Below are 26,649 nucleotides of genomic sequence, written 5' to 3' on the forward strand. Positions count from 1 at the left end.
CAAGAGAGTGTCCTGGTTTGAGTTAGAACAGAACTAATTCTGTGCAGTGATTTTACTTTTCAGCTCAGTCTCTTCTAAGTAGCTGCACTTCCTGAAGCTAACTACCTATTGTCACAGAGAATGTCTGCTTCTAGCAGTGATAAAGCTCCCTCGATCTTTAGAGTTACTACCAAGAATCGTTGTGCAGACCCAGGTCACTGCTAAATCTTGTGTATGGCATTGGGGGTGCAGAAAGTAAAAGGCTGCACCTGCAGGGAGGAGCAGACAGGACAGGTGACCTACTGGCCAGCAAGGGATTCCAGCCCATATACGTCATATTGAGTATACAGCTGAGGGATCACAAGGGTCAAGCTTTCTTCTTCAATGGCCAGCATCCAAGGGGGACTCTGTCCATTCTGGCTTCACTCCCAGTCCATGTGTCCCTGAACACAGTTCCAGAATCCAATTCCTGAATAGTCTGGTGCCCATTTGCTCTGAGTCCTGGCTGGAATTTCCTCAGTACCTGCTCCACAACATCAGTGGTGATGGTGACTTAATTGCCATCAGGGGGATTGGGTCTGATACTGGGTTTATATATATTTCTATATAATCCATTTTATTGTTATTATTTTCATTAAAGCTGTTTTAGTTTTCTAATCCATAAATCTCTTTCCCATAGTTCCTTTTCAGAGGGGAGAGGGGTTAAAGGAGAGCATCTGTTACAGATCTAGTGGGCAGCCCAGACCCATACCCTTGACAGACCATGCAAAATTTACCTGCACTGGCACTGGCAAAGATCCCAGTCTGATTTAGAGGATCTCAACAGATATTATTTGTATCGCTTCAATTGCAGAGGCCATACCTGGTCTGTTGTGGTAGGCTGTTAAAGCTGCATCAGAGATCATCTGTTTGCTTTGTGCGGTCTGACAGAACAGTTTGCACCAACTGGTACTAACAGCTCGGGAGTGTGAGTTTAGTATTTAGCTAATTGCAAGTCTTGGGTGGCAGATACAGACTTTAAACGAAAAATTGATTCAATAATTTTGTCAGAAAATCATTATGATGTTATTATTACTGGGAACATTAAAAATTGTGTTTGTCTGTTGCATCATATTTTATTTAATGCATTGTTGTTCTTTTGCACTCCATTGAAATGGTTCTTGCTAAAGAGTGTACTTAGCTCTTCTTAACTCTCAAACCCATCCTCTTTGATGTATTACCTGCCAGCAGTCATATTCTTCTTTCTAGAATCTCATTTTTTCTTTGTTTCCATGGCCTTATTATTTCCCACATCTTCTCTTGTCTTTCTGATCATCACTTCAGTAAGTGCTTTTGAGTGATCTTTGTTGATACACTTCCATGTCATCTTTTCTGTATTTAGTTGCAACTACAACTTCAGCTGCTGTCTTTGTGGATGCAGATCACAGATCTGCTTCATTAATGCAGACCACCTCTTTCCTATCACACCAAGGTCTGTCTCCCAGATGTTCCCTTCTGAATGACACTCGCTATGTCTCTACCAGCAGTAGTGCGGAGTGGAGGAATGGGCAGATTAAGAAAGCAAAATCGTACCCACACTGTGGTCTTTGGGCAAAGAGGTTATTTCAGGCTAGCTGTGATCTAGTAACATAAACTGGATGCCCATTACCAGTTGAAGCGCTGCTTTGAGCAAAAGGACAGGTGCAGTCTTTCAACATGGGGTTAGGGTTAGTTTCTTCTAAAAGTTCATGAGCTCCAAGACTGCTCTGTGATGCAAACTACAGTTGAATAAGTGGGAACATTCTTCCAAAAGAAACACCATGTACTTTCTGCCATGCTCCCTCTCACACTTAGGGCTGTCTTTTTGGCAGATGCCTGTAAAAAAGCTTGAGGATTATTTGGATGTTAATCTACGATGGCATAACCTACCATGCTGACCAGTTGCCTACCTCTTTAAATTAAATTGCAAATTTTTTGAGGTGGCGTCTTCTCTTTTCTTAACACTGATGCAGATGGATAATTATTTTCTTATAAATGAGAATATATGATTATGATTTAATTCCTGTTGCAGCTCATCTACTGTCATCTCTTCTACTTCCGGAAAACTTCTCATGTCTTTGTTGTATAAGACATCTGGTCAGTATAGCTCAGCTACCAGCCAAGGATTTTAAGGACTGTTTCAATTAGCATCTCCCAGTCACAAAGAGTACAATCTTTGTCATCAGAAAGCAGAATCATATAAGGTTGCTTCTTGCCATTGTGGTCATTTTGGAGTTGTGTGGCTGGGTGGAGGGTGAGGGGTTTTGTACAGTTAAAGCACAGAATTAAAATGCTTCAAATATTGTTTTAGCCTTCAGTGCTGTGCATTCATTTTATCACTAGGGTACAGGCCTGCATTTAGTATAGTGGTTGTAACTGGCCAGTAGTGGCTCTGTTAGTTATGAAAAAGACGCTAGAAGATGAGAGAATGACCACACAGTCAGTACAGCGGCATTGCCAGGTTCAAGCTTACCAGTAAATTTACTGGAAAAGCTGCAGGGTAGCATTAAATGATGCAGGAGGAGAACACCTTCTATTTAACTCTGTCATCCTGAAGAATGACCAGGCTGTGTATCACTCGGTTCACTCGTGCATGTCAGTCTTTGTGTCTCTTGCGTGACGAGGCTATCCTCCATGAGACCAGCCACTATTTCTTGTGCCTCTGTGTCACCAGCCATAAGAGACTGTTGTTGGGCATCTCATGTTTTTTTTATTTGGCTGGCTAGTGTTTTTTTTTCTCTGTATCTTAGTAATAACTGTATAAATTAGGAACTAGTGTTAAAGAGGAAAAATATTATGAGAGTGAGGCACTGTTCAACTGGACCAGACTCCTGATCACCATGCAACACGGCTACTCACTTAAGCCCTCTGGACCCCTCTTCAGAGATATTCTGATTTTTCCCTTGACAGTTCAGGCCACCAAAACTATTATTCCATTTATTTCTCTGGGTCATACGGGTTTTGTGTGGCAGATCAGGTCTTTGGAGACCTAGATAAGAGACTTACACATTTCCTCATCAGCAACTTCCTATTCTCCCCTAGTAAACTTTACATGTGTCTAGAAGTCTTTCTTTATCAGGTGTTAGTAGATAGATAGTTAGATTTATGAGAAGAAAAGAACATATATTTTTCTTTGGTGCTGCCATCCCGAGGGTGCTCACATAAGGACTCACCTTCATTGGTTCAGATTTTCTGAAAGAAGACCCCATACTGTTTCTGTGCTACTTTCTCTTTACACAGAAAGTAAGAAATATTTTAGGCCTGCTAATATGGATTAGCTGCTTTGAACTGGTAGCTTTGCTCCAGAGAATGTTCTCAAGCAAGGCTGAACGTGTGTGTGTTTGTCTGCTGTACGTGTACCTGGGCAGTTTGTCTGTACTTTGTGGTTTGGATCTCTGCACAGCAGTGTTGTTGCCTAGCTGAGGCTGGTATAACACAAGATTAATACAGCATGTGTTGGTAAAGCTGATTTTAAATTTAAAATTACCATCAGTGTGCCCCTTTTAGTCACTTATTAGTCACTGCTGGCACTGATCTGCATTGCTTGTTTTTCCCCATTCAGATGTTGCAAGAGCAATTGAGTTACTGGAGAAACTGCAAGAATCTGGAGAAGTACCAGTACACAAGCTACAATCCCTAAAGAAGGTGCTGCAGAGTGAGTTTTGTACAGCTATCAGAGAGGTATGAAATTGATATTTTTAGTTATTTCTCATAACATTCCTCTCCTGACAAGAAAAGTGTATTTGCCTTTCAGTGCTGGAGAAGCAGGACTACCTTGTATAGAGGATGATGGATGTGAGATGTGTCTGTAGCTGTCTGCTACCGTGCTGAATGCTGCAGTTACTGAAAGCAGATACAGAACAGTTGCGTCAGCAAGGCATGAAGCCTGAGGCAATTAGCCTTGCTAAGGAGAAAGGGTGATTAATTAGTATTTTAGTATTCTGTTCATGCTGTTTCAGAGTCTGTGCTAACCTGTGCAGCACTGTGCTGGGATACGGGGACATGCCGGGCTGGGTCACTGCAAGCTTAAATGCCTCTCCTTTGAGCTCAGGTGTGTGATAGGGATGTGCTGATAACATCAAAACGCAGTGAGAGACAAACGGTGCAAGCACTGAAGTTAACTGAAGCTGACAGGAATCTTGCCACTGAAGTCAGTGGTCAGGTCCCAGTGGGCCTTGCTCCACATGTCAGGAATCCTTGTCAGATTGCTAAGAGCTGTGATCATTACCCTGCCAGCCATGGCTGGGGCCTTCAATGCTCTGCCCAGCAGTACATAAATGTTTTCTTCTATTCAAGCTAGAGATAAAGCACCTCTTTTCCTACATGCATGCAAGCAGTATTTTCAAAGCAGTTAAATTGCAAATACTTCTGTTAGACATTTCTTAGACAGAAGCCATGAGTTAATACAACTTTGCGTCAGATTTCTTGCCTGTGAAGCTGAGTGCTGTTAGCTTGCCAGACAGAAGCAGCTCTAAATGCCCTGTAAGAAAATCTGTAAGAACTTCTGAGTTGATCTGTCTACTGCTTGGAACTAACCCTCCCTCATGGAGATGGATGGGGAAGCTAATGAACTGAACTCCAGATAATGAGGCAACAGCAGCACATTGATTGAGTGGGCTGCTGGGTGGCTAGAAGGAAGAAAGAGAGGAACAGACATGAGTTTAATAAACAAAATGCAACACATTCCTTGTTTTATGGAATATATTCTTCAATGTGAGAAACAACAGAGGCTTCCACTTCATTAAATAGCAGTTTTGAAGGCTTTTTAAAGGCAATAGTGTTCCATGACAATAAATAATGATGCTATGTACCCTGTTAAGCTGAAGCTGTGACTAGTCCTTTCATTTACCCAACTAAATGCTTTTTTAATTAATCAGAGCACTCAAAAGTTGTGGGGCTGGGTTGTGGTTTTTTTTTTTTCAGATGGCAGAGCCTAGTACTCTGGTTATTAAGTGCAACTTCCAATCATTGCAGCATCATCAATGAAATCTTACCCAACTTATATTAATCTCTGGAAGACTGTCTTGGCAGAAGCAAACGCAAAGCTTATTGACACAGGTACAGAGTCTAGGAAGAAGGAGAATGGCTTGGACAAACACACTTTCAATTCAGTGAACTGAAAGCAGATTTTGACAAAATCATCTCAGTGGCACAAAAGGTTTTTACTATTGTAGAGTGTTGTGTAAAGACAACCTCCATATGACAGACTGTCTGATTACTGTTGTATTCTCACAACCAAATAAGTCACTTTAAGAAGCTTGGAGCTAGTTGATACACAAGAATTGAGTGATGATGAATGAGCAGTTAGATCAGTTCTACCACGTTCATAAACAAAACCATTTATTTACTTTAAAACATTTAATTTATATATAACCTGTCTATCTAATATAGTAATATCAGAGAAAAAAATTTCTAAACATTAAAAAATTATTAATGCCATTCACCACTATGTGTGTAAATATTTTGTTAGAAGAAATCTTCAAATATAAAAGGCCCAGTAACAAATCTTTTCATTTAGAGAGCGTGGGAAAATTGACATATATACATATTGCTAGTACTTAAGGTTGTTTAACATGTGACTCCTCTTTTCAATTACTTACATTAAGCCCTTGGCAAATACTTAGACTGTAACTCCTTTTTTTTTCCACTGGTTGAAAGGTTGTTGGAAAATTGCAGACAATTATTTCTTCCATTTAAAAAAACCAAACCCACTAATTAAAAAACAATGGAATATTTTGGTCACATTACGTTGTTAGACACCTCCAAGCACTGCAGCAAGGGCTTAGAGGACATCTGAGCTGGGTCTTGACATTAATCAGGATGCCTTTATTGCTTGTCCTTCATGTACAGGAGTTTATGAAACACAGACAACTACTTCATTGAACAGCACATTTTTTTTTCTGAGTGTATTTGAGCTTGAGATAGCTGAGACTAGGCAGAAATCTCCCTGCAAGTGCTCCCTCCCGTTGTTTATCTTCTCTTATCCAGAGTGCAAGACATGGAAGTGTGGTGACTAGCTTTTAATTCCCTCTGTTAGCACCTACACAGACAAGAGGAGAAAAGTTGTTGACTTTACAAGTGAGGGCAGGGCAGTCAGTTGGAAGTAAGGAGAAAAGTGGGAGTTGTTTGGAGTAGCAGAGCCCTCTGGAGACCACAGTGAAGCATATGGGGTGTGAGCACTAGGTAGGAGTAATCAAAATGGGATGAGGAGCCGTGAAAGGCTTTGTATTAGTATGCAAATTCTGTAAGAGACTGTTCATTATATATAGAGAGAGATTCAGATCTGCAGTGTGGTGTGCTCATTATATAAAGCAAGATCTGAGCCTAAAGTTCTTTCATCAGAAAACCTAGTAAAAGAGGTTAAGGCTGTTTCCTGTAGTCCTATAAACTCCGTAACAGAGGAGCCTTGGAAAATAAACATTTTATTTTCCAGTCTAAGAAATTATGGACACTTAACTCTCCAGTGAGTTTGATTGTTAAAATATGTCCCGGAGAAATTCAGTATTGGACTGAGTTGGATCAGTTGTGACTTGTCCCTTCTACATGTAGAAATTCTTTACCTACAGAAGCAGGAGGTCACTTATATTCTCATTTAGCTTTTAAAAGTATGATATGTTTTATTCGATTATATGCATTCCAATCTAATGTGTAGGAATCTATTAAATGGCTGTAATGAATTGTATTTATGGAAACTTGCTCAGTAAGTAACTAAGCCAGTTCAAACCCCCATACTAATAGCCCATAGAAATAAAATCTTTTTAAAGTGGCTGGGTGAATTAAATTTAAATAGAAGTACTTTGGCATTTTTCTAGGATGCTGTGTCAGGAAATGGTGATTAATGGTTCTCACTTAGCTAAATATAAGTACCACCAACAGAAATATTCTGTCTGGCACTAGTCAAGACTATGTATTAGCTCTGAAAATAATGGAAATAATTGAAGTATGTGATGGTCTCAGTATTTCCTTTTCACCTGAAGACCCCTAGACCAGAAAACAAATTAATCAACGTTGGGTCACAATCAAACTGAGTTTTGGAAAAAAAAATTAATTGTGTTTTAAAATATCTTGTTTCAAAAGCTACATAGCTACATGAAGATTAATTAGCCTTCTGTAGCCTTGTCAGTTGTCAAAAGATGCATGAATCTTGTCCATTATACCATTAAGTCTTTTACCCTTCCATGTTGTTTTGTTGTTTATTCAAAGCTGTTGCTATGTTAGAGTCTTCTGATTCCTGGGGGGTTCCTGGAAAGATGAAGGGCAAGGCTGTGAAAGTGAATACATAATTGAACTACTGAGAAGGCATATTCACAGGCAACAAAAAACTAGGCAACCTGAATTGATAAAGTGACTATAATTGTTGTAAGTTATTAAAAAGGAAGTTACAAGAGATGTAAGATGGTGAACTGGCAAGAAACTTTAAAGAGCTGTAAGCACAGAAGATAGAATAAACAGGTGAGCAAAGCACAGTGAGTAACAAGAAAATGTGGCATGCCTTAGCAGATTCTGGGAATTTCATTTACTGTTAGCATCTGGTAATCAGTACTAAAATACCAGGAGAGTAACGATACAGTTTGATAATAAAACCTACGCATCTCATGATGAGCACAAGTTTTCTTTCAGGCTGATCCTCAAGTTTCTATTTCTGTATGCTACATATGTAAAATTCAAGTGCATCTTGCTTTCCTCCCAGCCATCCTCTGCTACTCTGTTTTCCATTTCAAGATTAAATCTAATGTTTTTCTGTGCGGAAGTATTAGTTTAAAAAATCTGACTGGTAAACACCTATGGTGAAGCATTTATCACTACTAAAATTAATCAGATCAGAAGTCTTTATAAAAATGTGGTGTGGCAGCCAGACACACACAAACAACCTCACCTTATCTTATGACTCTCACCAAAAGTTCACAGAAGAGCACTTTTGCAGGACTAGGCCACTGAGAATTATTTCTTAAAAGGAGGAGCAGTCAATACAAAATACTGTTGTGTATTTTGAATGAAATTAGTCTGTGGAACAGCATGTTGTATTTGAAAATAGCTCAGCTTCTACTTCAGAAGTTTAAAACTTATAAACATACTATAAAATTACCTTGTGGACAGAGCATCCGGAACATTTAAAGACCAATAGTGACTTACAGGCAAAAAAATGAGAGTGACAGAACACTAACCCATTTCTGATGAGATCTGTATGCCCCCTAGTTATTTCAGAGACTTATTTGGTTATGTTCTAGAATATTAAAAATATCTTTTCAATATACTCTAGTTAGGATAGTTCAACAAGCCCACTTGGTCTATCGGAATGATTTCCTTTAATTAATAATTTTCATTTTTTACCTTAACAATCTGAACGCCTGGAATCCCAGTGCTGCTGATATGCAGTGTATTATTACGTGGTCATTTCCTCCAGCTGCCTTCCTGTGCTTTTCGTTATTAACCCTGATATGGGTCTTTGCCAATATTGGGGAACCAGAAGAAGGCTGCTGGGTGCTGAAAGCTGAATCTGGTGATACTGTGCTCGTTACTTCACTGTGATGCAGTGTGTGACAGCAGGAGGCTGGCTGGAACCCTTACAGCCCTTTGCTTCAGATAGCCCATAACACTGGTGTACTCATTTTAAAGGGCTGTACTAAATATAACAATCTGGGTATTAGCTGGATCCAGGCAAAACTTCTCATTAATTCTTTTAGTAAAATTATTCATTTATTATTTTTATGTAGGAGTTATTTAAAGTTCTGGTTTCACTGTTTTTCAAGAATCTTAAGACTTGTTTGTTCAGTTTGCAATGTAATGCTGTTCCCAATCTCCCAGACCTAGCCTCTGAAAGTAGAGTTCCATTTTCTGCCCAATGAATCCCATTCCCTGTAAAAACTGAGGTGCACCAGGCCAAACTCTTCTAGCTGGCACTGAGGGCAGCCCCAGAATTCAAATCCTGCCCTGTGTTACTATTTCTTTATACTATAAGCTGATTATTTCTTACAGGAGAAGAAATACAATTCCAGTCAGTGTCTCATCTCCACAGGGCGAACCCAGCTTTTTAAGTTTTTAAATTATAAGATGCAACTTTGAGGGGAAAAGAAAAAAAAAAGTATCTGTTGAGAAGACTTACTGCTATAATTCATAGCAGAGGACTGTGATTAAGGCTCAGTAGGAAGCCTGACATCAAAAGTCCCCTACTGTCACATTTGCCCATGCAAATGGAGGTGTTGGTCAGGATTAAGCAAAAGTGGTATGTCAGACTTACTAATAAGGCAATTAATAAACAAGAGGGCAAGAGGACAACTCATATGAGTAAAGCGAGTGAGATTTATCAGCTCAGATTCGTAATTCAGGTCATAAAAGCAGTATGGTTATATTAGCATGATGCCCCATTAGACTGGCTGGGAAGCAAATTCTCCTTAGGCTAGTCTGGTGCCTTGTTCTGCTATTCTAGAAGCTTACTCAGAATTACTGCACCGTAATTTAGCAGTACCTCTCATGCAGTAGCAAATACAGAATTGTGCAAATTGACCAAATTCATTCAGATATTCACATGCTTATGCATGGATTGACTTGTACTTTTTCATTATAACTTGCATTCCTGGATGCTAATTGTAAAGTTTCAGGCTTTTATCTTTTTTTAGATATCGGGGTGGGTTACAATGTCAGCTGAACCAGTCCAACCTATCTGAATTCTGGGGTGTGTAACATTTGCAAGATGCTTTTTCTGCCTTTCTATTGCTTTCCATTACCATTGTCCCAGCTATGAAAAGCCATATAAAATATAGATTAAAATTTCCACTGAATGAGTACCTCCATCACTGTTTGGAAAGGGTTTACTTAGCTTCATTGAAAGGTGACAAGGTGGCAAAGTAGTTCACAGCATTTTGCTTCCCCTCTTCTGGTTACAAGTATTGTATCTATAAAGATGAGTTGAGAGAAGGATTTGTAATGTATGTAAACTAGGGCTGAAAAAAAATCAAATTTTCAAAGATGGACTGCCTGCTTTTTGTCTTGCCACTGTGCTGTATTAAGCATTCAGAAAGTTCAGCAGAAAAGCTTAAATTAGCAGTAAACACAGAATTTGGTTGGTTGGTTGTTGATTTGGTTTTTTTTTTTTTTTAAATTACTCTACTGTTTGAAAATATGTGCTATTTTTTAGGGTGAATGTAACTAGAAATTATGCAAATTTTGAAAACAAGTGAAGTTTCAGTTGCCACTTTACCGTAAGTGATTGAAGCATTACTCTGTTGCTTGCAAGCCCTGGATGGCATGAATGAGAACTTCTGGAATGATTACCTTGTCACTCAGCAGATGGCCTTCATTAATGGCAATTATATGAATTTACTAATCTGCCCAAGCATTATCTGAGAGAAGGCATTATTAAGTCTCTCTGCAATTACTAAGTCCCTATGACTTCCATGACTTCACTGCAGGAGATTTAAAACAGCTGCTGTTGTCACGTTTTTTTTAGCTGCCTAGAGCTAAATACATTGATTTCACAGATGTAGTACCCCAGAATCTAGGGCCAGACCATATCACTGGTCTTTAATCAGTGCTTTCTCCCATTGATTCTAATTAAAGATAAATTTTCAGCGTTAGCTGATGGCTATGTATCTACTCATATTTGTGCTCTTTCTGCATTGTTGTCCCTTTCACAAAAGACAAATATTTTAGTGCTACAGGAGTCCTGCAATGTACAGAACCAAAGCAGTGACATATCTCATTTGTGTTACAGTTTAGCTGTATTTACCATATTCACTAAAACTCTCTGGTGAGTGGTGCTAACGTGATACTCTCCATTCTGCCCACAGCAACGGCTGCTTGTGCTGCAGGAGGTGACTCCAGTGGAACACTGGTGGTGCATCTCAGGATGGTTTGGGGATTTTTTTCCTCACATCATCCTTTTATTTTATTGTTGCAATATCATATTTGATTACATAAAACTCTTAGGAATAAACAGAATTGTCTCTGGTGCAGTTCATCTCAAGCCTGCTTCTTCCTCTTGAGAGAAGTCAGCAGCAAGGTGAACTACTGAGGAATATTTATGCTGGCAGGTTGTTGGAAGCCACTGTGCCACTGCTTCTGCTGTGACGGAGCCTCAGTATCCCCCTGATTCTGCTTAACTGATGGCACTGATGAGACTCCTGAGAAATGGTGCTCTATCCATTTTTTAATTGTGCCTTCAGAAAAGGAAAGAAACTGTAGAACTGTTTTAAAATTCCATTTTTAAATTACATTTTTAAAAAGTTATGGTTTTTGTTGGTATTTAAAATGGGAAATATCAGCAGTTTCCTTCCTTCTTCCTGCCTTCTCAGGTTGTTAGGAACACTCGAGATGAACTTTCCTGATGGGCTCGGGTTATGTTATGTTTCATCCAGGTGCTGATTTTGGCAAGGTTTTGCCAAATCTGTTAAAGCTTGGAATACAGCTATTGCATACAGCAGCCCCAGCAGCATATACAGGCTTGCTGACAAAGTGGAGGAAATTAGTGTTTATTAATGCTTGGCATATTTTTGAGCTCAAAAATAACTGGCAGTGAGGTCTATGAGAGAGATTTATAAATTATGAGCTATGAATTCCAAGTGGCCTTGTGGGAATTGGCTAATCACACATGTTGCTATTTCTTTTTATCCCCATATATTGCAGTAGAAGGAGCAAAGGAGGCTTTTGGGATAGTAATTTGCTGAAGTTTAGGGCTTGCAAAGCATTCAATTTCTGAGACACCTATAATGTCACCTATAATGGCGTCTTCAGAGACGCCAGATCACAGTTGCCATTGACTTAGAGCAGAGTACAGGACACTGTGTAAGGGGCATGAAATAAACTAAATGATCCAATCATTGTCTGTTCCTTATAGAAGTAATTATTTGCAAATAAAAGTCAGTTTTTCATTGTTCTTAAGAGGGTACCAAGCAACTTCCTATTGACCTTAGAGTATCAGGGTGGTGTTTCCAGACAGAATCGATATTGGAGGGAAGAGGAGTGGGCACACAGAGGTCTTGTGTGTCCTAACAGCAACACCAGGAGTGTTTTAACTGATTCATCCCATATGTGCAGAGGATGTGACAGCATGCATTTCCTGGTACATCTGCTATGTTCTTCTGCTTGCACAGAAGGGAGGAGAGAGATTCTGGCCCCAGACTGTAACCCCTGTTGGTTTGTTTCTTGGAAAGGTGCAGCCTCATATGGCAAGAACTCGGCAACCAAAACTTGGTTCAGCTTTCAGGCAGCAACACAGATACTGTCAAAACAGAGAGAGCATCACCCTTTTCCACCTAAAAACAAACAAACAAACAAACAAACAAACAAACAAAAAACTTAAAAATGCTAGAGCAAGTAATATTTTGGCATTTTAACTGGAGCTTCCATAAAGTATTCTAACCTAAATTAAAATATTGTACCCTTACAGTGATTATACTTAATTTATTTCTAACAATGTTTCAGGCCTGTGCTGTTTTTTTCCTGCTGCCTAAGGACAGCTTAATAATGCATCAAGATTTGGATTGTTTTTTTCACTTTGGTAAAACTGACCTAGTTTCCTGCATAACCCCAACCCCCCAAGGAGGAAGCCTTTAAATAAAAAATCCTCTATGAAAACATAAAAGCCAACATTCATAATATTTCTTCCACATGTTCTGAAATTAAAACTGTCTCATCTTCTCAGGTTGTTAAACAAGAATGAGTTTCATTTACATGTCTGAGATTTTTAATGGTTTGCAATCCCTAATGCATGTGGCAACATCCATGCAGTGATACTTCATGGAGAGAGGTTGTTGTGAGAATTGTGAAAATGATGCAGCTGTTTGGTCTTTAAAATATACACCAACAGTTTTCCCAATGCAAGCATGTAACTGCTCACAGGCTAATGAAAGCTTACCATGTAAAAATATTCAGAATGCCAGCAACCTTGAATGACCGCATTCTGTCAGATATAAATAGCTCATTAATACAGACTGGTTGTCACAAAGCAGCTTTTTCTACGAGTTGTCCAAATTCAGTAGCTCCAAGAAATAAGTTTGTCTGGGCCTGCTACTTCTCAGGTCTGAATTGCAATGTACTCTGTCTCAGGTTTTGTTTGTGGTTTTTTTTGAACACTTGTTCTTTGCTGTAAAATGATTTCTGCCTCATGCCTCTTCCCTTCTGATGTTCTGACCAAGTTGTCCTAAAGCCAGTTGAGCATCATTATTGTAGGTACAGTTGCTCTTAGAATTACATAATATTTCATCGGGGATGAAGCATGGAACATCTCTTACAGAAGTTAATGGAACCAAATCTGTTTAATTATACTGTAACTTCAAGAATTCAGCAGAAAAGATGCTGCATCATTCAGGTTGTAAACAGAATGCTGCTTCTAGCCACCTTTATAAAACAGGCTGCTCAGTGCACTGTTATTCCTGGACCTCCTCCTAAAGCTTCGCATTGACTCAAATAGGCCAGGCCAGTATGTGCTGCTTTGTTATGAGTCCGTACGGAGTAATTTTTGTTAAGAAGCTAGCTCCTAAAGTACCTGTAAGCCAGTCCCTCTTCTGTGCTTCAGTAGTGCTAAACCAGCTGCTTTACCTCCCAGCTGAATGCATGGGGACGAGACCATCGTCATAACAATTATACCTGCTGCTGCATCTGACTCACTACAGCTCCTGCTGGGAGAAGGAATGAAATGTGCATTTCTCTGTGCCAGCAAGATTCACTTCCAAGTTCGGATTTCCTAGTTGTAATTTTCCTCCCTCACTATTTTTGTATTTCTGTATTACTGTGGGAGAATAACTTTATATTAATAGTGTCTGAGGAGAATACCTGCAGAAGCTGAAAAAGTCTGAGATCTATATTCATGCTTTCAGGAGCGTTTCTTGATGGGAGTGTTGTATTCTCTGCACCTCAGGAAAGAGAACGCACAGCCGAGTACGTTTAGCTCCTCAGCCCGGATGAGAGCTGTGTGAACAAACCCCTGTCTGCAGCACGCTCCTGCCCGCTGAACACTCAGCGTACAGACGCTGACAGTCTTGGCAGAAATTGCTGTGGGGGAGAATTATCTGAAACATTACCACTTACCTCATGGCTGCAGCTTTGCTTCTCGAAACACTGATATTTCACCTGTAACTTAATCTCTATTATTAATGAATTGTGGAAACTCTTTTCCCTAGCCACTAGACCATTAGACTGCCTGTGGAGTCTGTCAGCAAATAGCATTAATAAACACCCATACAGTCTTTTAGACACTCTAGAAAGAATTAGCTGTACATACAAAAATAGATATGCAGCTCTTTTTCAAGTGAGTAACATATAGTAACCGTTCAGATACTGTCCTGGGCAACCAGCTCTGTGTGGTCCTGCTTGAGCAAGGAGGTTGGATGAGGTGACCTCCAGAGATCTCTTCCAACCTCAGCTACTCTGTTATTCTGCGATACGTTAGTTGTCTTTCTTCGACTCATTCATATTACACAATGATGTCTTTCAAAACGATTCATCTGTCATGGTCAACAAAGGTCATTGTTTTAAAAAACTTCTTTAGTGAATATCCTAAAGGAGCTTTTCAAGTACTTATAATTAAATTCAACACCTTTGCTTTCTTGTGTACTGAGTGATATTTTGTCCAAGTAAGGAAATCCACAGAAGATCTTACAAGGACATCTTAAGGATGACATTGTTAGATTCACGAGAATCACCGTATGTTAAAAATGTAATCAGATGTACAGATAATAGTAGGTACTGAAAGGAAAGCTTTTATAAAACCATTTCAATTACTTGTCATGTACAGTGGATTGGAAAAAAGCTATAACCCGCTCTGGAAGGATTTAAATGTCACCTTCTTTAGGTTGAGAACAAAGAGATTCTCAGTTTATCTCTTCTGTGTACATAGAAGAGGCAGCAGAATGGATTTGTTGTGCACAAATCATGGCTAAGGTGCTGCTGAGAACAGCGTAGATAAAGGGGTTAGTATGGCTCCAAGCAAACAAACATTATTTGTGGATTTTATTGTGGTTTTTTGCATTGCTAGAATGGGCAATCATTAGATGTGAACTCAACAAATAGTTTAAGGGGCTTGAAGGAATAGGTACGGTTAATCTGTGTGTGCTTGTTAAACTGTCTTAGTAAGAAGAACGTTATGTAGGTGTATATTTTATCCTTCTTAAACTAAAATTACATTAAACATTATGTAACAGTCCAATGAAAGAATTAGATTTACAAATGCCTCAAGCAGGTATTCAAGACTGGTCACGTCTGTTGCTTATACAGAGTGAGATTTGACATGCAAGACTTCTTTCCCTAAGAACCGTGCTGTAGATGTTACAGTCCCTGGTAACTCTTTGCAGAACAGGATTTTAAATCTGTTACCATTGAGAATTTACAGATGAAGCCAAGGATTGTATGATGTTATTGATCATATTTTTTACAAGTTTTTGAGTCCATTGCTTCTTTTTTAAGATACTGGTTTAATCACATTTAATTGGATATTAGGAAGCCTACCAGCTAGATGCTGGTAGAATGTAGACAATAGGGAGCTATATGACATCAAACCTGGCAAATAAACAAATGAATTATCATTATCAGCTCACCTTTGTGATATTCTAACTTACCTTATTTTAAAGAACATCTTAGTAACTGCTCCTATACCTGAAATATTGTGAACTGTTTCCAAAACAATTTAATAGTCATAATAGTTCAACAATCAAATATATGCTTTTAGACATCATAGCCAGCCACAGCATTTATAGTCTGCTCTCATGATTTAAGATGAAGGGGAACCTGTAGATATCAAGAAAATACAGCACTATTAGTGGTTTAATACAGTATAGATTTTGAAATATTTAATGATGCATTACTGCAATTACACAGTATTCTTCTTCTACAATGTAGTTGTTCTTATATAAGAATACGTCCTACAACATAACACAATAAACTTTGAACTGATCTGTGCAGGACATGCTGAGTATGTAGACTCAACTCATTTTCATGATAGCATCACCCAGTACAAAGACAGAACAAACCAGAGATCGTTTCTTTAGAGGCTTTATAAAAGAGCTTTCTTTTTCCATAATGTTAAAACTAATGGCAAAATCCTGGCCTCTGCCCAGGTCAACGTTCATTTTGCCAATGGAAGTGGGATTTCATTTCAAATGGAGAAAGCAGGAAACTTCTCAGCGTGCTCACCTTGTCTCAGTTTTCTGCACCGGCCCAAGTTTTCCTGAATTAAGTCCTAGAATTATTTATATGCTGACAGTAGTCAAGACAAATAATCTTCTTCCTGTACCTTGAAAGTGCTTAGCATATTTTAAATCTCTAAAAGTGATCACATTTGTTATCTCCTTTTCTTTTTCTTTTTCTCAAAGTGTAAGATACCCTTCAAAAAAAGTTTGGGGATCTGTCATTCTAAGCATTTTACTAGTCAAGAGTGTTTGATTACTACTCTGTCTGTCCACTGAGGTCAGAAAGAAGCCACACATCTTAATTCTATTTGGATGTTTGTAGCAATACTTTGGTCAGTGTTTAAGCTTTATAATAACAAGCTCAGTGAGGAGAGATACATCATTACACTACTGCATAACAAGTCATCGGGACAGGAGGATGGGGAAGTTTCACCTATCAATGGGACATGCCATTGTTTATAGAATCATGGAATCATTTAGGTTGGAAAAGACCTTTAAGATCACTGAGTCCAACTGCAAACCTAACGCTGCCAAGTCCATCAGTAAACCATGTCCCTAAGTTCCGCATATACACATCTTTTAAGTACCTCCAGGGATGGGTCATTTCAGTACAGGACCTGACACCTTCTCTGCCAAAGTAACATTTATATTACCAGAGACGGAAGTTTTGGCACTCCTGCTAAAGGATCACCAAATCAATGAGAAGTAGATATATTTTGGAAAGTATGATTGAATCTGTACTCCACAAGGACCCTAAGAACGAGATACTTTACCCGCAAAGGTTCTCTCTGAGGAATGCAGCCTGAGACATAAAGCACATGAAAAGACAAAATTCCTGATGTCATAGGTCAAGAAAATGCCCAGAGCAAATCAATGGCATACACGAACATTTCTTTAGGTTTGCTGGTTTTATAAAAAAATTAAATAAAGTGTTTTGTTTGCTTGCATTCACCTTTGTCTTTCAAAAAACATTCCATATGTTATATATAAATATTTTTACTTTTTAAGTTTGCTTTCAAAATAACTTGCTAGTATCAAAGCACTTTTTTATATTTTTCATCTAAGAGTGTGACAGATCTAGAGAAGAAAGGCAGTGTGAAAGACCCTTTTCTTTTTTCCTTACTGAAGATGTTTAAAAGGGAGAGTTAAGGACCAGAGGGAGGGAGTGAAGAGTGTATACCAGCAAAAAAAAAAAAAAACACAGAAAGTTGTACATATGGGCAACATTGATTTTATGGCATTTATGTGAAAGTACAATTCCTTTCTAAAGGTTAATCTTACCTATTGTCCATGTCTGACCTATCAGACTGCCAGACCTTTTCACCATTCCTAGCTATGGTTGTTGGAAACCAGTACTGTGACCTTTCTCCAAAATTTAATTTTCACTTCCATTCTTCAGCATCTGTATGCTGAGGAATTTACATATTTTTTTAACATCATCCTCCTAAATCCTTAGTTCATAGGAAAAGTTCAGAGGACAGAGAAGCCATTGTTGAAAGCTAAGACACCACTTAATTCAGATGATTTGCATTCAGATCAGTTGTCTGGAAACACCAATTTTTGATAACATAGAACCTAACTGTCCTGGTTTGGGGAAATTATGTGCTAGAGATGGGCAAGGAATCATGTTGGAAGGTGTACAGTTAGGTTTGCAAAGTGTCATGAGAAACACAGGTTGATGTTCTCTGTAAACCTGAGCATGCACAAGTTTAGCAGCTGCTTGACTATGCAATTACTTAAATACAGGCTTAATAAAACATAGGCTTATGAGGGAAAGGGACTGTCCTGACAGGGTTGATATAAAGTCCTTGTTTTGCTTCTATAATTAATTTCATTTTATTTTCATGAACATTTTAGGTGTATCAATACATGCATGAAACCATAACTGTTAATGGCTGCCCCGAATTCCGAGCCAGGGCCACTGCAAAGGTAGGATATGTGCAACTGTTGAAATACGTGCTGCCAAAGTGACCTAGTAATTGACTGTGCGCGTGTGTGTTTCAGGTATTCGTGTGTACACTGTAAGAAAATTTAGACATCAGTGGCAGCCCAGAGTCTAGAACCAGTGCTACTTCCCAGGTAACAATCATAATGGAAAATTTCAACCTTTATGCTGCTTCTGTAGCTTAAGAAAAGAGAATGATTTTATGGAACTTTATGCTTTTTTGAAAAGTTGCTTTGCAAAAGCAAATCTACTGATTCATTCTGTAGAAGTCTGCCTGCAACAACCAATATTTTGATGGACTGTTTTCCCATACAGCTCATCCAGAGAGAACACAGTGATTTGGGAGGTAGAAACTAAGTAGTCAAAATCCCACTTTTAACTAGGGGGAACTGTAGGTACTGAGCAAGCGGTAAGGATGAACAGTGACAAAAATGTCCAGATCAAGAGACTCCACAGCCAAATGCAAGCCTGTTTTTACTGACACGTTACCTGCTTTAATAAAATATATTGTCTCTTTGTCCATGTGGAGACATGCCTTTCTCATATCCTTAGGCCATGACAGCTCCCTTACCGCTGCTACTAAAATGATAACTTTCTAAAGGGATCCACACAACCACGAAAGAACCCATTCTGTGTGCCTGTATGAAATAGGCTCTGTATTCTCATAACATGCACAAAGACAGATGCTTCCAGACAGCGAGATCCACCATGGCTTTCTTTTTCCCATTATCCTTTTGTACTCAGCACCATCTTCTGGATGGTATAGCAGATACTATGCAAAACAGGTAAACCTGCAAAAGCCATAAATCTCTTTTAGAGATATTTCTTTATGGTCCCGCTCCTGTGAATCTAGTGACAGAACTACCTGAAATCCTGATGGAACTAAGAACTTACCAATATGTATTTATGTTAAAAGATTTTAACTTAAATCTGTATCAGAAGATGAAGCTTGGGAGTGTGTTACAAAATTATTTTTACAGTATTTTTAGAGGAGCAAGCTGTACAGTGGCCAGCAAATAACCTAGTATACACTAGATTGCAGTGTATTTTCCTTACTGAATACAACAGTCTTTTCTGTAGGCTGTTCTTCTGATTTTAACCTTCTAATTGAAAGTTAATGGACAATGTAAATTTGTAAGGTCTGTGGTTCTATATAGAGAAATGTGTGTATGAAATCCTGATTTGTCTGCTCTGCAGGTAAACATAGAAATTATTGCTATGTTGTATAGTAAATGGGGAGAAATCCAATTAGTGTTTGCCATTCTCATTTCTTATTCATATAGAACAGCAGGGTTACAGAGCAATGTTTCAATATCGCAATATTTCCTGGTTATTTCTGGGCTGTCTGCATTGCATTCTCCTAGTGCATTCATGTCTGACATAAAATGTATGCATGATGACAAGGTCTGCATGTGCAAAAAACATGTAACTGAGAATGATCCATTATGTCACATCATCCATTAGCTTCTATTAGAGCATAAGCATTATTAGCATTATTAGGAATCTCAAAAAGTATTATTGTAATGCAAAATTCTTTGAGCAGTTTGGACTACAAGCACATTAAAAAAAGAAAAGATTTTCTTAATGTTTCTTTAATGATTTACTAAGATCTCCAAGCAGGAAAATGCTGTAGTGAAAATTGAAGTATAAGATGTAATATATTTCTGGATGCAAGCTTCACGGTGTGTTACTTTTGGGGTTTTTTTGCTAGAGTAAGAATAACAATCTAGGATTTTTCTAATTAATTTATAAATCCATTGGTTTAAGATTTAATTTTCAGTAAAAGTTATGATTCAATCATATTATAAAAACTCATATGCCTGTTTCAGGAGTCATTTAGTTTACAAGATTTCATAAAGATTAAAAATAAAACTTTTCAAAATAAGAAAATACTTTTATAGGATGTTTTTTCTGTGCCCATAGAATTAAAGAATTCTATACCTCTGAAAGCAGAGCAGAATTAACAATTCGGTTCATCCATCCACTTAATTTCAACTGGGAGGACAGCAGAGATCACAACATCTTATCCCACAGTAACAAATTTTGTCCCTGTGAAAAGGCAAAGGAGAAATGCCCTAGTGATCACAAGCGTTCCCCACCACGCAGTCAGGCTTCCCAGTGCCTGCTCCTGGCTCTGCTGCTAACCTTCTGCCTTCTCTTTGACAAGTCTCCTGAACCCTCTGTTCCTCTGCTTATTCCTTTATTTCAAAAGCATTGGCATGGAACTTAATATTTTTAAAGTGCTTTCAGATAATCAGAAAAAGCCAGAGTAAGATACTGAAATGTTTTCATGGGAATGAATTCTTCCTGCAAATGAACAAGACTGTAGACCAGTGTTCTCCCTACAAAGCCAAATCACTCGTTTTTCTCTTCCAGGCAACAGTTGCTGCTTTTGCTGCAAGCGAGGGCCATTCGCACCCGCGCGTGGTGGAGCTGCCAAAGACTGATGAAGGCCTGGGCTTTAACGTCATGGGAGGAAAGGAACAAAACTCACCTATTTATATTTCTCGCATCATTCCTGGAGGAGTGGCAGAAAGGCATGGAGGGCTCAAACGAGGGGACCAGCTGCTTTCAGTTAATGGAGTGGTATGTCGAAATTTGATAGAGCTTTCATTTTCATCGGGATTTTCATTTTTCACAGCTGTTCTAGTGCTGTGATTTAAAATGCAGCCACATGAAACAGGAAGAATTACCTCTGTGAGAGACCTTCAGCGTGCATTTGTGATGCAGTGAGGCAAAGCTGCATCAACAATTCTGTGCCACTACAGTTTCTGTTTTAAGGGAGGGTTCTTGAAGAACTTCATTTCAAATCCACACCACGTGCTTTATTTCCAAGGAAGTTGTGTCTTTCTTAATTGATAATTCTGCAAATTCCTTTTGCAGTAAAAGTGTAATAACAGACTTCATTGTTCTTGCACTTCATAGCCTCTGAGGCACACAGCCCTTTCCAGGCACAGGGATACTTCTGTGGCACTTGTGTAGTCTTGTGACCTTCAGATCCTTTGAACACATAAAGAAACGTGGTAAGCACAGTTGATGCTAATTTGCAATGGAAGATACTTTCCAGATTTCTTTCAATGACATTCTTCCAGCTATGGTAGCTTTGTCAGAGAACTCAGCTATACGAATGTAAGCATACAGGGAGTATGTATTCTCAGTAAAAAGGTACATTTTTTACATGGTCATTTTTCATGCAAGTCAATAATCCAGGGTGGAGTGTTTTGCAGTAGTTCCACTGTGAATATTAATATGGAGGTAAAAATAAAAGGGCTGTTGGGACAGAGAGGGAAAATGAGGCTCAAACTGCATGATACGGGTCAAATTCTGCCTTTCATTTTGCTTTCTGTTCCCTTTTACAAGGGGATGTAAAGTACTGAAAAGGTAAGTGTACTCATTCATATAACCTTACACTTCTCTTAATGAAAACATAATCCTTTCTCATGCAAAAGCTCCTTCTAAACCTCATATTTAAATGTACCAAAGGCATGTAGGAGCAATTCCTGAATCCAGTCATAAATACAAGACTGTCCAACTTAAATTTCATCTTTGTTGCAAGCCCATAAAGAATGAAAAAATGCTGTTTCCTACATGCTTTCATGTTGTCATCTGTTTCTCTCAAGCACAGCTATTGCCTTTCTCTTGAAACAAAGTATCAGTGCAACACTTCAGACAGACTTTTTACACTTCTGTCAGCCATCATGTTCTCAAAAGAAAAATAACAGGTCTGGAAGCTTGCTTGCCCCAGTACGCAATGAAAAAGAAAAAATATATATATAAAAAAAAAAAAAAGAAAACCCACTGAGAAATTATTTGGTGTCAGGGAAAAAGAATATTCAACTGAACATTTCATAAAGTAAATTGCCCAAACTTCACTGATTGGAAGTAGGTAAAAAAATTCTGTTGCCATTCAGCATTTCTTTCAACAGGTTAATAAGGTTAAAAGGGAGATAAAGAGTTCATATTCACTAACTGATGGATAGTTCTTGAAAAATCCTTTTACAATCAACAGTGTCTAGCCAAATACCAAAGAAGTAAGTGGTATTTTGAGTTGAATTTGACTCTGTTGCCACCTCTATTTCATGATACTCTTGTTAAGATAATGAATGTGCTCTAGATATTAAGTTAATGCAGAAAAAAACCCCACAATATATAATTCCCAATTTTACGTAGTCACACAAGAATATGGATTCAGAGATGCAACAGGAATATTTTTGTGTTCAGAGTCTAAGTAACAGAATTTGAAGTTTGAACTGCAGTTGCATACTTGAAGTAATGCCTATGAGCAGCTGTTCATACACCAATCTTGAGCTAAGGCCATACAATATAATTTGTAAAAAGGGGAAAATTATAGAAGTGGTAATTTGTTTGCAGACAGCTTGAGACAGGAGGAAAAAGGTCTAAATTTAACATTGTTCACATCGACTAGTTCACTCTGTGCTTCTCTTAATTTAGATGGAGAAAAGCAAATAGTATACAGTATGTACAATACAACAAACAGCTCAGCAGTGGAACATGAAATGAAAATGAAATATCTGTAACTGGTTTTTGCTCAGCGGTTGGTGGTTATCCAACTTTATAATTATCAACATGAAATTAGAGCTGTGTGTTTCAGAATCCAGTCCCAGCATGACTGGCATCACTGTTCCTTGAGCTGTTTCACCGGATGTTAAAAAAAGTGTTTTCTTGTTATGCTGGGGATTTTGTTACACATTTTTGTCCCACATCCCCTAAAAGTAAAGGAAATTGAAAGCAGTAAGCCCTGCAGATGGCTCAGCAAAGGCACTTCCTGGTGGCTCTTCGTGTCTGGCAAAGATTCTGCATTTGTCAGATACCTGGTGTGAGTCAGACACAGAAGGGGATGCAAAATAGGTTCATAATATCTAATTTGTCACCCAGGCATTTGTTTACAGATGCCTAATTGAAATATTCTCCTTAGTGTCTCAACTCGAAAGGTAACAGTCAGATTCTCTTTTTTGTCTGCAAGCGAGTGGGATTTTTTTCTTTTGTATTCATGACAAGTCTGTGAACATGGATACAGTAATGTTTGGTGTTTACCCACACCATACCTGCAGTTCTTTCAGCTGTTCAGTAGAGTATTTTTCATCCTCCTTTTTGATGCAATCTGCTAATGCAATAATGGAAATGCAGACCTAAGTATCTATAAATATGTAATCAAAAAATACATACTAAATAAAGATATTCATTCCAAAACAAATTTTTTAAATCCTGTGTTTGGTGGGTGGTTCTAAAGTAACACGAGTGTCAGATCCCTGCACTATCCCCAACCAGTGTAATCCAGTGAGCAAAACCCCTTGTGCAAGCGTGACCGATACCACCAGGGCTCCTTCACCAGCACAGCCTCAGAGGTTTACAGAGGCAGAAGAATTCAAACAGAAAAACTTGCTTTGCTGGTATAAGCTCTCTTCCTTACTCCAGGGGGCTCTGCACATTCAGTTGTGCAGCTGCTGCTATGCAGGTGAAGCATTTGTAATGCCTTGGAAATATGAATGCAAGCAGCACAGAAGATGTTAAGAGCAAGTATAGCAATCATATTAATAGCATCTCAAAACTGTAGTTGTTAAGACCTGAGTTAGGTACGTTTGGAAAGTAGGATTCGTATTTAGCAGCACTATGTTTTACACTTTGCCTTTGCTATTTTCCCCCACTGGTTATGGTTCAGGGCTTTAGGCTTAATTCCATATCACTACTGTTCAAATCAATGGGAGTTTTCCATTGACCTGGATATTAACAAAGTCAAACCCTTCATTTCTAATTAGAAAATACTGGCTACAAACTGGATGAACAAGGCCAGAGGCAAACAGAAAAGAAAACAGGCAATCATGAATTAAATGCAGTTTGCTAAGTTGTACGAAGTATTAAAGCACATCATCATCTTGTTACTTCCCTACAGAACAGATACAATCACAATTCCCCATTGGGAATTGTCAGTCAGAACCATCCAGCTCTTTGAAAGCAATTGAATATTTTAGCCACTTCCTGTAGCTTGGGAGATTACAGTTTTTGTTCATAGCTATGTTCTAAGTTCATACTGTTCCACAGCAAAACTGATCGTGACAACACTGAATATGCTGTCATTTCCTCTGAATGCCCATGCCACATCCTACTGATGATGATTCATAAGCAAAAAATGAAACAATGCCAAATTTTATACAGTTCCTCTTGGGGTGAGAACTGTGTTTATGAAAGCCAGTATCAAAGCCATTCACAAAGCAATGAGTTATTAAAGATAGGTGGTTACATTATGTGTTAGTTATGATCACCTTTTCTAACATTGAGCAGTTACGGGGTAGCAGATGTGGGGAAGAGTTTTTTGTTTGTAAAACATTCATTAAACCAATTTCACAGAATACCTTGTGGATCTATAGGTTTTTATTTTAGCTCTCTTTGGAACATTAGATACATTCACTGCTCCTTAGGCAACAACAATTTCCAATATTTTTTCAAATATTTGTAAGGAAACTCTTTTTTTCTCCAGATCACTTTTGGATATAAGTTTACTTGCTCAGCAGATTTATCACAATTACAATTTCTGACAACTCTGGTCATCACAGAATATGGAATTTCTTAAAGATCTTTGAATAAGAGACCTACTAGAGCAATTTCATGAACATAGTTCAAAAACATGAAGTCATTTATTCCACCAATCAAATGTATATTTACTTCATGGTTTTCTCTGTTTCTGGTAATCATTTCAGCACCTGAAATGACATCCATTATTTCTCCTTAAGTTGCATTAATATTTTCAAAGCACCTTAACATTTCTTTAGAAACTCTTGAGACCAGTCAGTTGACCCAGACTTGTATTAATACGTTAAAGGATATTTAATAGGAGAAGGAAGATAAATAGCAAGGATATAAGCTTGAGTTGTGTTGTTTATATTATTCATGTAGAAGCGTATTGTGTCTGTTTTTTGAAACTTTTAAATAATTATTTCTAGCTCATAGTGTGCCATAGCAGAAGTAACTCTTACTCACTATTCTTGCACAATGCTACTCAGTCAAATAGGAGAGATGAAAATAGAGGGAATATTCTTCTGACAGTTGCTATAATGATTCTGAGTTCTTCTTTTGGTGTGAATTGAACTTCAAATATTTTGAATGCTGCTGCTTCTCTTTGGAAGCCTGTGGGTATAGTTTAATTTTAAATAGCATGGTATACATAAGAGTTTTAAAACACAGCATGTAATAAACTTTATTTTATGTGGCAAGAAAATTACTTATTTTAAAGTGGGCTAAAATCCATGTGAAGATCTCAGCTGTGCAGGCTTTTTTTTTTCTGTGCAGAAGTACTTTTGTTTGTTGGAATATATCCTATAATACACATGGACAATCATGCACCATTGGAAAATTTCTTCCTTTTTTCTTAAGGAACAATCCACATGCCTGAAAAGCGCTCCAGTCAGTCCACTTAATGGCAGAAATTAAATACTCTTTTCACAGCCGAGTTACCCCCCACTTTTGGAAATTTACTGTTTGAAGCAGTGTTAGCATGAAATCAGACCTTGGGCCCCTTTGGGAATACTTTTGATTTCACAGCAGATATCATCTTACTATAAAACGTTTTCCAGAAAGGGAGGGAAAATATATATTTCTGCAGCAAGAATCTGCAATGTTTCAGTTGTTAGTGTTTGACTGCTTAAAACTAACCAGATAAAAACTAGTTTATTTCCAGTGGAGAACATGTATCAGACAGATGTTAAACGTGTGAGCAATGCCCTTAACTCTCCAAGGTGGGGTTGTCCCCAGGAACGGTGGGGGCACTTTGCCTGCAGGCCAGCCACTGCTGGATCACCACACGTCATGCCCTGCGGACCAGGGTGTAAGAAAGTCAGTGCCGTTCCAAACATGCAATTTGTTCATTTCTTACCAACGTTTAAATAGGATTTTATTTTTATACCTTGCAGACAGTTTGTTTGGATTTTTACTGCAGGATTTGGGGTTTCTTTAGGGATATTTTTGTTTGCGTAAAGCTTGTTGAGTAATTCCCCTCCATCTCACACAGGTCAGAAAATAGGTTTGTAATGTAACCTAAATCAGATCTGAGTTATTTAAAATATTAATACATTCCAGCAGTGCATAAATCTTACTTAACATATTCCTTTAACAGTTCCTTGAAAAATGTAAGGTGTGGAGACTTTCTAAAAACCCCAACAGCCTTTCCATATTAAAAAGAGGATGGAGCTCTAGATCAAAGCAGCATTTTCCTTATTAAATCTGTTCTCCTTGCTCCAGAGTGTGGAAGGAGAACACCATGAGAAGGCGGTGGAGCTGCTGAAGGCGGCCAAGGACAGCGTGAAGCTGGTGGTACGCTACACTCCCAAGGTGCTGGAGGAGATGGAGGCTCGCTTCGAAAAACTGAGAACGGCCCGGCGCCGGCAGCAGCAGCAGCTGCTCATTCAGCAGCAGCAACAGCAGCAACCTACACAGCAAAACCATATGTCGTAGGTGAGAGGATTCATTGGCCTTCCTAAAGCCCGCTGGCAGGTCCCCACCGGCACCAGCAGCTCCCAGGGGTCCGGCAGGGCCAGGCCGGGCCCCCACCAGGGCAGCCCCAGGCATCAGGCA

The 26,649-nt window shown here is 38.6% G+C and overlaps 1 protein-coding gene across 1 annotated transcript; it reads left to right on the forward strand.

Moving 5' to 3' along the window:
• Positions 1-3,559: 3,559 nt before the first annotated feature.
• Positions 3,560-26,529, forward strand: LIN7A (lin-7 homolog A (C. elegans); the record flags this gene model as incomplete). The annotated part of the gene is made up of 4 exons (XM_008939310.1): positions 3,560-3,678; positions 17,976-18,047; positions 20,440-20,649; positions 26,317-26,529. Coding segments are annotated over 4 exons (614 nt in total), but the record flags the coding sequence as incomplete, so codon positions are not given.
• Positions 26,530-26,649: the final 120 nt, after the last annotated feature.

The sequence above is a fragment of the Merops nubicus genome, unplaced genomic scaffold (genome assembly GCF_000691845.1).
Source record: "Merops nubicus isolate BGI_N331 unplaced genomic scaffold, ASM69184v1 scaffold27734, whole genome shotgun sequence".
Classification (NCBI taxonomy): Eukaryota; Metazoa; Chordata; class Aves; order Coraciiformes; family Meropidae; genus Merops; species Merops nubicus.